We start from the raw sequence: 12,743 nt of genomic DNA, 5'->3' as shown, positions 1-12,743 counted from the left end.
TCCTCTTTCCTCTCTTTCTCTCCCTCCACACTCTCCCCTTCCTCTGTCCACTTTCCCCTCTCTCCCTCTCTCCTCCCCTCCATGCTCCCTGTCCCTCCCTCCTTTCCTTCATACCCTCCCTCCAGACTCTCCGTCCTACTCTCCCCTCTCTGTGTGTTGTGTTCACCCATGTAGACGAGACCATGGGTGCCCGGAATGGAAGGGTGTACGTGAAGGGCTGTCTTACCTCAGCATTGGGTGGTGGGAAGGGAAGTGCTGAAAGGTTCCTCACTCACCACCCCCTCCCCCAACCACAGTATTGATACCAAGACCATCCAGAGATTCCTGAAGCTCTCCCCACCCTCATCTCCTCCACAACTCGTTTCCAGTCAGCTGAAACACCCCCTTTCCTCGGATGCTGTCTGACCTGCCCTGTATCTCCATTGTCCTGGGGTTTCATTTCAGTTTTCCAGTGTCTGCGCATTTTTGTTCCTGTGCTGACCAAGGGCTTTATGTTGACTGAGTTTGTGGGCAATGTTGGCACAAATTTGTCGGATCTTTCTCAGCAATTCTGGGGGGAGAGGTTTGGGCAGCCTGTCTGTTAACACCCTGGCAGTGTGTTACACCCTTGGCCAGGCACTGCCCTGACCCAGTGCAGCGCAGCCTGTTCGGCAGAGGACCATACTACAATTGGAACTGGTTTCCTCTGAGCGATGTAGGTTGATCTGAAAACAGTGACCTCTGCCCCAGGGTGGAAACAGGGGGAATAACCCCTGATGCTGACTTATCCAGGTTCACCTGATCATCTCTCCTTGTCTCTCCAGGCAAAGCTGAAGTTTGTGACAGTGCTGGGTGCGGGACTGCTTTGTGGGACAGCACTGGCCATGATTATTCCAGAAGGCATCGAGCTGCTGCTGGCCAGCCCTTTGACAGGTGGGTGGGGCAGGGAGAGGAGGGTGCACTCTCCTGACAGCTGATGGGTGTTCTCTGAAAGACATGTGGAGCAGGGAGGTGTACCCCAACAGGAGGATGCAGAAGGGAGGGGATACTACTGACGGGTGGGTGGGATGGATGTCCCCCAACAGGAGGATGGGACAGAAAGCAGCACTGGGAAATGAACGACTTAGGAATGTGGGGGTAAGGAGGTGCAGGGAATAGGAACTTCTCCTGGGTGGTGGGGGAAGGGGTAGATTCACACAGACAGACAACACAGTAATGGACATTTGGCCCACCAAAGTTCAAAGTAAATTTATTACATGTATGTCACCACATACAACCCTGAGAGTTGTTTTCTTGTGGGCATACTCAGTAAATCAAATAACTATAATAGAACCAATGAAAGACCGCACCCAACAGGGTGGACAAACAACCAGTGTGCAAAAGACAACTAACTGTGTAAATACTAAAGGGAGAGAGGAAATAAATAAATAAATAAATAATCAATCTCAAAAACATGAAATGAAGAGTCCTTGAACGTGAGTCCATAGTTGTGGGAATGGTTCTGTGATGGGGCAAGTGAAGTTGACTGAAGTTCAAGAGCCTGATGGTTGAGGGTAATAACTGTTCCTGAACCTGATGGTGTGGGTCCAGGGGCTCCTGTACCTCCTTCCTGATGGCAGCAGCGAGAAGAGAGCATGAATTGGGTGGTGGGAGTCCCTGATGAAGGATGCTGCTTTCCTGTGACAATGCTCTGTGTAGATACGCTCAATGGTGGGGGATAGCTTTACCTGTGATGGACAGGCTGTATCCACTACCTTTTGTAGGATTTTTGTATGATGTCCACACTGACCAGTGAGCTCCCATCTTATTAGTCTATCTACCACCACTTGGCCCATTGCCTTCTATACCTGGGCAATTCAACACTCGACTAGACACTTCTTAAAGGTCATTTGTGATTCTTCCTTCACAGGTACTCACCACTCTGGGTGAAAACATTGCCCTCAGGTCCCCTGTAAATTGCTTCCCCCCTTACCTTAACTTTATAACTTTTATTTGATCAATTTCTAATATGGGGGTAAGTTTCTAGAAATCTACTCTATCTAAACTTACAACTGTATAGACAATGGTCGGTCCCCCTTTAACCAGTTCCTCTCCAGGGAGAACTGGCCCAGCTTCTCCATTCTCTCCTCATAACTGAAGTGTTCCATCCCAGTGAATCTGCTGCGCTCCCTCTCCAGCACCGTCACATCCTCCTTATACCTTGGTGACCAGAACCGCACACTCAGGTCTGACCAATGTTACAATGAAGCTAGAGCATAAACTCCTCACTTCTGTATTCACTGCCCAGATTAATGAAGATCGGTATCCCATATGCTTTCCTAACCTCGCTGTCTATTTTAAAGGATCTTTGTACTTGTACACTCGGTCCCTCTGTTCCTCAAATGTAAAGACCTCACCATTCATGGTGTATGTTTTTGCTTCATCAACTCACCCAAGATGCATATTTGTCTGGATTAAATTCCATTTGCTGATTCTCAGCCCATTTCAGTGACATGGCTACCAAAGGCAACCCTTGTGTTATCAACAACTCCGCCAATCTTCATGTAATCCATGAACTTGCTGATTGTGCCTCCCACATCCACATCCAAGCCATTCACGTATATCACAAATGGCGAGGGTCCCAGCACCAATCCCGTAGGCCACCACTAGTCACCTGTATCCAATCATACAAACAACTCTTCACCGTTACTCTCAGTCTTCTGTTGCCAAGCAAATTATGGTTACAGGTCTGAAGGTGGAACAGCCTTCAGCAAAGGCCCAGAGTAGGGAATGGGGAAGTACACACTTAATGGTTGAGAGATTTAGCAGGTCAGGCAGCATCTATATGGAGAGGAATAAACAGTCAACATTTTGGTCTGAGACCTTTCATCAGGACTAAAAAGGAAGAGGGAAGAAGCCAGAAATAAGAAGGAGAACTAGGTGATAGGTGAAACTAGGTGAGGGATAAAGGGGGGGTTGGGGTAAGGGGGGGGAGTTGAAGTAAGAAGCTGGGAGATGATGGGTGAACAAGGGAGAGGGCTGAAGAAATAACCTGATACAAGAGGGCAGTGGACGATAGAAGGAGGGACATGAGAGGGAGGTGAAGGGCAGGTGACGAGAAGAGAAGGGATAAGACAGGAGCCAGAATGGGGAATGAAAAAAGCATGATGTGGGAGGAGGGAGGAAATTATCAGAAGTTAGAGATTTGGATGTTCATGATGCCTGGTTGGATAGGGGTGGGGGGGGGGGGTTTGTCCCAAGGCTTGGTGCGAGCGACAGGGATTCCCAGAGAAAACGGGGTTACTGACACCCTGCGTCCCAATTGAAATGGACACTAGAAATACTTCAAACCTGTTTTGTGCACTTTATGTAGTCCTGTGTAGGTCTGTAGTCTAGTGTAGTTTTGTGTAGCACCATGGTCCTGGAGGAACGTTGTTTCGTTTTTACTGTGTACTGTACCAGCAGTTTATGGTTGAAATGACAATAAAAAGTGACTTGACTTACTAAACAGGTGTTGTCTACATCTCCAGCTCAGCGGTGGAACCTGACCCAGAGTCACATTGCCATGGACACACAAGAGATTGAGGGGAGAGAGGCCGGAGCCCAGCAGTTAGTACCCCCGCACTTCTTCATCGGTATTTCCCTGGTTACTGGATTCCTGCTGATGTTTGTCGTTGATCAGGTCACCAGTTGTATCGCCTGGCAGGGAGGTACAGTATGTTTGACAACTGCAGGGGTGTGTCTGACTCTCGGGGAGGGCATGACCCACAGGGGACGTCCACCTGTAGGGTGGTGTGACCCACAGGGAGTGTGAAACTCTCAAGGCAGTATGACTTGCATGGCGTCCAACAGTAGGTCTGCATACTGTAGGGGTGACTGGCTACTAATGGAAACTCTTCCATTTACTTTCTCGGCAGGCAAAGGAAATTTGACCTTGTCTCCTTTGACTCAATCAAATTTTTTTATAAATGCATAGAAAGCATCCTATTTGGATGCATCATGGACTAATATGGCAGCTGCTCTGCCCAAGAGTGCAAGAAACTGTAGAGTTATGGACAAGCACATCATGAAACAAGCCTCCCTGCATGGACTTTGTCTGTCGTTCTCATTGCTTCAGTAAAGTAGCCAGCATAATCAAAGACCCGGCCCACCCCAGACATTCTCTCTTCTTCCCCTTTCCCATCGGGCAGAAGATACAAAAGCCTGAAAGGACATACCACCAGACTCAAGCACAGCTTTTGTCCCACTGTTAGCATTCTTGAATGGACTTCTCATACACTAAAGATGAACTCTTGATTTCCCAATTTTCCACATCGTGGGTCCTGCAGTTTCTCTGCAACTGCAATGCTAGATTCTATGTTGTTTTCATTTTACAGCTTAGAGGTACTTGTATATGAAATAACCTGCCTCAATTGCATGCAAACAAAAGTTGTTAATAAACTTGTACAAAGACCTGTCTGTGGAGGGGCGGTAAGTCAGTGACTTTTCATCAGTTCTGGAGATGAAATGGTTGATGAAGGGGCATCGACCTGATGCAGTGACTGGTAACTCTCCACAGATGCTGCCTGTTGTATGGTTACGAGGCACAATTTGATTATTTTGAATTATGCAATGTAAGTTAGTTGTAATAACTTGGTGGAGTATGTGAGAGTTCATAATGAAATATGCTGTTAATAGTTACTTGAGAAGAAGTTCATCCATGAAGGACTTCTGAAAAGAGGGTTCAGTTTAAACTTGCCAACATTGGTTTTAGGTGCAGGGTTACTGTTTATGGTAAAATGATATTCTGAGATGGCGGAATGCTGAGTATAATTGGGCTTTTGTTGAATTTCTGTACTGTTGACAGTACCAGTGGCAACTGGGAATTCCACTTGTTATATTATTCTCCGGTGGTGACAGACCAGATGAAAATTCTGTGGTTTAAAGTGTTGGAAACCCCTTCAAATGATGCAGCCACCTGAGGATATTGGGAATGTGGTCCTTTCTGATGACTTCCTTCTCCTGCTGCTGCATTGCCCTTTTCAGTGATTGCGTGGGGACCACAGACCCATGACCATCAGCACTGGGAAAGGCTGAGAGAAATTGTGAAGGAAGAGAACTCTCTCCTTTCCATCCCTCCGTCTGCCACCCTTCCTCCTCCTTCCATTCCATTCCCTTCCCTCCAATCTTCCTTATCTTTACAGCTGAGTCGACCAACCATTGCTCTGAACAGGAATTTTTTTTTCATAGCCTGAAACCTGCACAGTATTTTAAATGGTTTAGGTGTTGGGTTTATTAACAGTGAGCTACTGACTTCCATTCTGTGTTGATTGTTACAATTTGAAAGTGTTGTAACTTGAAACACTGACAATGTAAATATGTTGAAGCTCTAAAATGTTTCAAAGTAAAAGCTTGTGGTACGATTATTATTTAGAAAATTTATGGATTATATTTATTAACACATAGTTACAGGGTATTCCCAATTATATTAACATAGATTTCAAAATTATATTATCTGTTGCATGGCAGCAAAGGCTATGTGAGTGGGAACATTTCAGTTTGCGGCCACGCACTTACGCAGCTTAGAGGAAACAGTCCATCCCACCACCCTCCACCCTCTTCCCTCCCTCTCTCTGCCCCTTCCCTCCCTCCCCGCCTCTTCCCTCCCTTGCTCCTCCAGCCCCTACCTCCCTCCCCTCCACCTTCCCTCTCTACTTCACCCATCCCTCCTCCAACCCCTCCCTGCCTCCTCCAGCTGAATTCCTCCCTATCCCTCCATCTCAGTTAACATCAGCAAATCCACCCTGATACACAACTATGACCCACAGCTGAACCCTTCTGCCAGTAGCCTGGTCCCCAGCCCTCAGCAGGAGGCCCCGCTGTGCTGGAAGCACCGGTCGAGGTGCTGGACTAACTTCTCCCCTTTACTTCGGTAGATGAAACCAGAGACCCAGGCCAACGAAGCCAACCCACCACAAGCTCCCCACCTGTAGCCAGCACCAGCACAAGTACATGTAGCGGGGCAGAGGGTGGGGGGGGGGGTAGTGGCGAATGGTTACTGAGAGACCAGGCCTTGATTGTCCCACCTGCAGGCTGGTCTCCTCACCCTGTAGATACATGACCCACCCTTCCCTCCTGCCCACCACTTTCTCCATGATCTGCCGCTTTTCCCTCTTCCGGTCACTTTTCCTTAGCCTCATTCTGCTCCCCCCGTCACCCACAAATGGCACCCCAACCTCTCCTCTACAGCCCGCTTTATTGTGTGCAGGGCTTCCAGTGGCTGTGCCAGACAGAGTACCCAGGACCATCAGACTGAAGCTGGTGAGCTTCCTCCTGGTCCTGCAGTCCGGATGTGGGCATTGACTCAGGGAGTAGCCAGACCACCCACTGGATTTGGGCAGTTCCTTTCCAACGGTGAAGCTGCTGGGCTTTGTAGTAAGCCCATGGTCGAGTGGTCACCATCCCAGTTGGTCACCAAGCTGAGTGCAGGCTCCTTTGACCCTGCCATTCTGCACCGCCTTATATTGTTACCATCTGCCTCTCAGCAGGGTGATCAGAACTCAGGTGGGCAGTACTGTTTCCTCAAAGACACATGCCCTGTCCCTCTGCGTATGGGTGACTGAAAGCAGATGTCTACTGCCCAAGGAGGAGCTGGGACTCCCTCCCGGAACTCGGATCCTGGACAGCAGCAAGACATTCCTGAATTGGGGGGGATACTCCAGAGGTGTCAGTTGCCCCAGAGAGACCACATCGCAGGCTGCTCCCAACAGGAGGGGCACTCAATGTTGTTACCTGGTTTCAGTTGAGATCTCTGTGTGTAGATGGACCAAAGGAACAAAATGACATGACCTTCATCTTTCCAGCCAGGCATGGGAGAAGTTCTCCTTGAACATGTTCCACCATCTGGCCTTGGAAATACATCCCCATCACTGTGTCTAAACTCTGGAATCCACTACCAGCAACACTGTGGGAGCACCTTCACCAGGAGAACTGCCACCATTCAAGGGAGGGGCTCACCCCCACCTTTTCGATAGCTGTGGAATGATGCCCATGTGCAACACAGAAAGCATCCCGTCCAGATGCATCACAGCAAGAGGTTGCACAAAGGTGTGGACACAGCTTCAGAAACCAGTCTCCCCACCATGCAGTGTACTTCTTGCTGCCTCAGTAAAGCAGCCAACATGATCAAAGACCCCACCTACCCAGTCATTCTCTCTTCTCTCTAATCCCATTGGGCCAAATATATAAAAGTCTGGAACACATACCACCAGGCTCAAAGAAGGCTTCTATCCTGTTGTCAGATTCTTGAACAGACTCCTCAAATGCTAAAAGTTAGTTAGATCTCCTAATCTGCTTCATTTTTGCAGCTTACTGTCTACTTGCACTTCATCTCCATTGTAATGGTAACACTATTGTATTCTGGTTTCTTTTTATTGCCTTGATGTACTTGTGTATGGAATGATCTCTGGATGTCACACAAAATAAAAGCTTTTCACTGCATCTCGGTACATGTGGCAACAAACCAATGTAATGAAATTATGCCTTCTACGGAGAAATGGTATTGAGGTGTAATGTGTCAGCACTGAGATGGGTGCCCATGGGCAGGACAGGTAGCTGGCATTTTTCGCCCTGCTTTAGCCTTGGAATGCAGAGTTGTAGAACAGTGTGGGGTAGAATGGTGCGATGATATTAAGGACCTTGCTTCTTTGGATGGTGCATCTTGGTATCAATGTTGAATGAGGAGAGGTTGAGGAGCTTGCCTCCTTCCCCGCATACTCCAACTCACCACACCTGCAATTTGTGAGTGACTGTATGTTCCTTAGCCCAAGCCTCTTCCATTCAGACAAGAGGAGGAGGGGTTTTCTGGTGCACAGTCATTGACCCTAGAGCACAGCCGGTCCATTGTTATGGTTCTAACTTCGTGGGATCATCTGGTTAGTTCCATTTACCCAGAGTCCTGTAGGTTTTCTCCTCACAGTATCCCTGCAGGTTCTTCTTGGAAAGTCACAAACAGGAACATTTTTTTATGGCTTTACTTTGGTCCTTTTGTCAGTGATTCTCCATCCATGAATTTCTTCTTATTATGACATTAAAAGATTTTGTAAGTTTCTATTTACAGTACCTTTTTGTCTTTGAAAGACAACTGTGCTATCCAGCCAACTAAGACTCCAGGACCCTGTAGTTACATAGAATATAGAATAGTACAGCACAGTACAGGCCCTTCGGCCCACAATGTTGTGCCGACCCTCAAACCCTGCCTCCCATATAAGCCCCCACCTTAGATTCCTCCATATACCTGTCTAGTAGTCTCTTAAACTTCAGTAGTGTATCTGCCTCCACCACTGACTCAGGCAGTGCATTCCACGCACCAACCACTCTCTGAGTAAAAGACCTTCCTCTAATATCCCCCTTGAACTTCCCATCCCTTACCTTAAAGCCATGTCCTTTTGTACTGAGCAGTGGTGCCCTAGGGAAGAGGCGCTGGCTATCCACTCTATCTAATCCTCTTATTACCTCCAGACCCTGGTGATTTCTGCTGTCCCAGGACCTGGCAGCATTGACCCAGTCCAGACTGTCGTATGGTCATACATCACAGAGATGGGCTTTTGGCCCAACTCATCCATGTCAGCCAAATTGTTTACCTGAGCTAGCTCCATTTGCATTTGACCTTTCCTCTCTATCAACCTGTCCAACCCACCTCTTATCACCTCATCTGGCAACTGACTCCACATACGCACCATCATCTGTATGAAAAACACTCCCTTAAAGCTTTCTCCTCTCGCCTTAAACCTATGTCCTTTAGTTTTAGACTCCTACTGTGGGGAAAAGACTATGAACATCTATCTTATCTATGTCATTCATGATTTTATAAACCTCTCTAAGGTCACGTGATAAGATGGGCTCTTGGCCTCACAATCTACCTCACTGTGATCTTGCACTTTATGTGGATTTTATACTTTATTCTGCATTGTTAATGTTTCATTTTGCTCAATGATTTGACTCGTAATACAGTTTGCAAGACAAGTTTTTCACTATATAGAAACATAGAAACATAGAAAATAGGTGCAGGAGTAGGCCATTCGGCCCTTCGAGCCTGCACCGCCATTTATTATGATCATGGCTGATCATCCAACTCAGAACCCAGCCTTCCCTCCATACCCCCTGACCCCTGTAGCCACATCTAACTTCCTTTTAAACATAGCTAATGAACTGGCCTCAACAGTTTGCTGTGGCAGAGAATTCCACAGATTCACCACTCTCTGTGTGAAGAAGTTTTTCCTAACCTCGGTCCTAAAAGGCTTCCCCTCTATCCTCAAACTGTGACCCCTCGTTCTAGACCTCCCCAACATCGGGAACAATCTTCCTGCATCTAGCCTGTCCAATCCCTTTAGGATCTTATACGTTTCAATCAGATCCCCCCTCAATCTTCTAAATTCCAACGAGTACAAGCCCAGTTCATCCAGTCTTTCTTCATATGAAAGACCTGCCATCCCAGGAATCAATCTGGTGAACCTTCTTTGTACTCCCTCTATGGCAAAGATGTCTTTCCTCAGATTAGGGGACCAAAACTGCACACAATACTCCAGGTGTGGTCTCACCAAGGCCTTGTACAACTGCAGTAGTACCTCCCTGCTCCTGTACTCGAATCCTCTCGCTATAAATGCCAGCATACCGTTCGCCTTTTTCACCGCCTGCTGTACCTGCATGCCCACTTTCAATGACTGGTGTATAATGACACCCAGGTCTCGTTGCACCTCCCCTTTTCCTAATCGGCCACCATTCAGATAATAATCTGTTTTCCTATTTTTGCCACCAAAGTGGATAACTTCACATTTATCCACATTAAATTGCATCTGCCATGAGTTTGCCCACTCACCCAACCTATCCAAGTCACCCTGCATCCTCTTAGCATCCTCCTCACTGCTAACACTGCCACCCAGCTTCGTGTCATCCGCAAACTTGGAGATGCTGCATTTAATTCCCTCATCCAAGTCATTAATATATATTGTAAACAACTGGGGTCCCAGCACTGAGCCTTGCGGTACCCCACTAGTCACCGCCTGCCATTCTGAAAAGGTCCCGTTTATTCCCACTCTTTGCTTCCTGTCTGCTAACCAATTCTCCACCCACACCAATACCTTACCCCCAATACCGTGTGCTTTAAGTTTGCACACTAATCTCCTATGTGGGACCTTGTCAAAAGCCTTTTGAAAATCCAAATATACCACATCCACTGGTTCTCCCCTATCCACTCTACTAGTTACATCCTCATCTTGGTATGTATGACATGATATGTCAGTACCTCAATTTCTCTCAGCCTCCTTTGCATAGGTTTCAACTGCTTACCCTGGAGCAGTCTCTGCTTGTAACCCAAGCCTCCTGTCCAAACAAAATGATCTTAAAATGCTTTGAGATACAGTGCCTATAAAAAGTATTCACCCACCTTGGAAGTTTTCTTGTTTTCTTGTCTTAAAACATTGAAGTACAGTGGATTTAATTTGGCTTTTTTGACACTGATTAACTGAAAAGACTCATGTCGACGTGAAAACATATTTCTGCAATTGGTCTAAATTTATTACAATTACTAAACACAAAATAATTGATTGGGTAAGTACACACCCCCTTCAAGCCAGTATTTAGTAGCTGTGCCTTTGGCAGCAATTACAGCCTTAAGTCTGTGTGGATAGGTCTCTATCAGCTTTGCAAACCTGGATGCTGCAATGTTTCCCCGCTCTTCTTTACAAAACTCCTCAAACTCTGTCAGATTGCATTGGGTTCGTGAGTGAACAGCCCTTTCCAAGTCCAGTCACAAATTCTCAGTTGGATTGAGGTCTGGACTCTGACTTGGCCAGATCAGGGCATTAACTTCGTTGCTTTTAAGCCATTCCTGTGTAGCTTTGGCTTTATGCTTGGGGGTCATCGTCTTGCTGGAAAACAAGTGTTCTCCCAAGTGACAGTTCTCTTGCAGAATACATCAGGTTTTCCTCCAGGATTTCCCCGTATTTTACTACATTCATTTTACCCTTTACCTTCTCATGCCTTCCAGGGCCTGCTTCAGTGAAGTATCCCCACAGCATGATGCAGCCACCACCACGCTTCACAGTAGGGATGGTGTGTTTTTGATAATGTGCGTTGTTTGGCTTACACCAAACATAGCGTTTAGTCTGATGGCCAAAAAACTCAATTTTGGTTTCATCAGACCATAGAACCTTCTTTCAGCTGACTTCAGAGTCTCCCACATGCCTTCTGGCAAACTCCAGCTGAGATTTCATGTGAGTTTTTTTTCCAACAGTGGTTTTCTCTTTGCCACTTTCCCATAAAGCTGCAACTGGTGAAGCACCCGGGCAACAGTTGTTGTATGTGCAGTCTCTCCCATCTCAGCCATTGAAGCTTGTAACTCCTCCAGAGTTGTCATAGGTCTCTTGGTGGCCTCCCTCACTAGTCCACTTCTTTCACAGTCACTCTTGGCCTGCTCTTGGCAGATTTACAGCTATGCTATATTCTTTCCATTTCTTGACGATTGACTTAACTATACTCTAAGGGATATTCAGTGACTTGGAAATTTTCTTGTATCCATCTCTTGACTTGTGCTTTTTAATAACCTTTTCATGGAGTTGCTTGGAGTGTTCTTTTGTCTTCGTGGTGTAGTTTTTGCCAGGATACTGACTCACCAGCATTTGGACCTTCCAGATACAGGTTATTTTTACTGCTAGCAGTTGAAATGTGACTTCTAAAACTAATAGGCTGCACCAGTGACGATTTTGTGTGTCATGTTAAAGTGGGGGAGGGAGAGGAAGGTGAATGCTTATGCAGTCAATTATTTTGTATTTTATACTTGTAATTAATTTAGATCACTTTGTAAAGATCTGTTTTCACTTTGGCATGGAAGAGTCGTCTTCTGTTATCAGTATCAAAATAGTCAAATTAAATCCATCTGTGATTCAATGTAAAACAATAAAACACAAAAACTTCAGGGGAGGGGTGGTGAGTATTTTTTATAGGCACTGTATTTAATGATGTCTTCTTTTACCTCTACAGAACAGGGGAGAAGATCGGGGGCTGGATCCAGTCTGACTGCCACCCTTGGCCTTGTTATCCATGCAGCAGGTATGAGTCGATCTCTGTATGAGGTGGGGGAGGGGAGGGGTGGTCTGATCAGTCAACAGAGTGTTGTATACCATTGCAAAGGTACAATTGTGCAGGAGCTGCATCGTGGAGGGAGAGCAGCCTGTGTGAGGGAAGGGCATTGTGGAGAGTTGGCAGCAGGGGGCAAACTTCCATGTGTCAGGGATCTTGCCCTGCAGCCCAATGGGAAGGAGCGGAGGAAGTGATTGAATTGGGTGGTTCGGGTGAGCAGAGTGAGTTGAAGAGGAATCAGTCTGAAAAGTTTCTGAAGTCTGTGGCGTGGTATGAGGGGTCTTGCAAATGGTCTTGCTCTGGATATGGGGCATGGTCAGGGAGGTTGGTTGGAAAATGAAGGTTTAATCCTCTCTGGGTAAGTGTGGGGAGCAGGAGGTATAAGTTGCTTTGATGCTGGCCAGGATTACAGACCCATGGTTGGTGTCCTGGACTCGTACCGCACAGAAACGGGCTCTTTGCTCAACCGGGCTATGCCAACCAAGATGCCCATCTGAGCTAGTCCCATTAGCCAGTGTTTGGCTCATATCCCTTTGAACCTTAGGCCAGTGCATTAAAAGTGAGAAGATTTCCCTGGGCCTTCCCATTCCGACTAAGGGATCCTCTCTGATGGATTCACAATGGCCCTTTAGCATTTCCGTCTGCCCTGGAGAATGAGTAACCCAGTC

The 12,743-nt window shown here is 46.8% G+C and overlaps 1 protein-coding gene across 1 annotated transcript in view; it reads left to right on the top strand.

Moving 5' to 3' along the window:
* The window catches only part of LOC134342446 (zinc transporter ZIP9-B-like), a 57,426-nt gene that overhangs the window by 30,741 nt on the left and 13,942 nt on the right, over positions 1-12,743 (top strand). Inside the window, exons 2-4 of the mRNA XM_063040583.1 lie at positions 804-912; positions 3,489-3,668; positions 11,977-12,045. Of these exons, the coding sequence (XP_062896653.1) occupies positions 804-912; positions 3,489-3,668; positions 11,977-12,045 (358 nt within the window). The remainder of the gene's footprint in view (positions 1-803; positions 913-3,488; positions 3,669-11,976; positions 12,046-12,743) is intronic.

Source organism: Mobula hypostoma, chromosome 2 (genome assembly GCF_963921235.1).
Source record: "Mobula hypostoma chromosome 2, sMobHyp1.1, whole genome shotgun sequence".
Classification (NCBI taxonomy): Eukaryota; Metazoa; Chordata; class Chondrichthyes; order Myliobatiformes; family Myliobatidae; genus Mobula; species Mobula hypostoma.
Note: the sequence above shows the minus strand (reverse complement) of the source record. Positions and strands in the feature narration are given on the sequence as shown.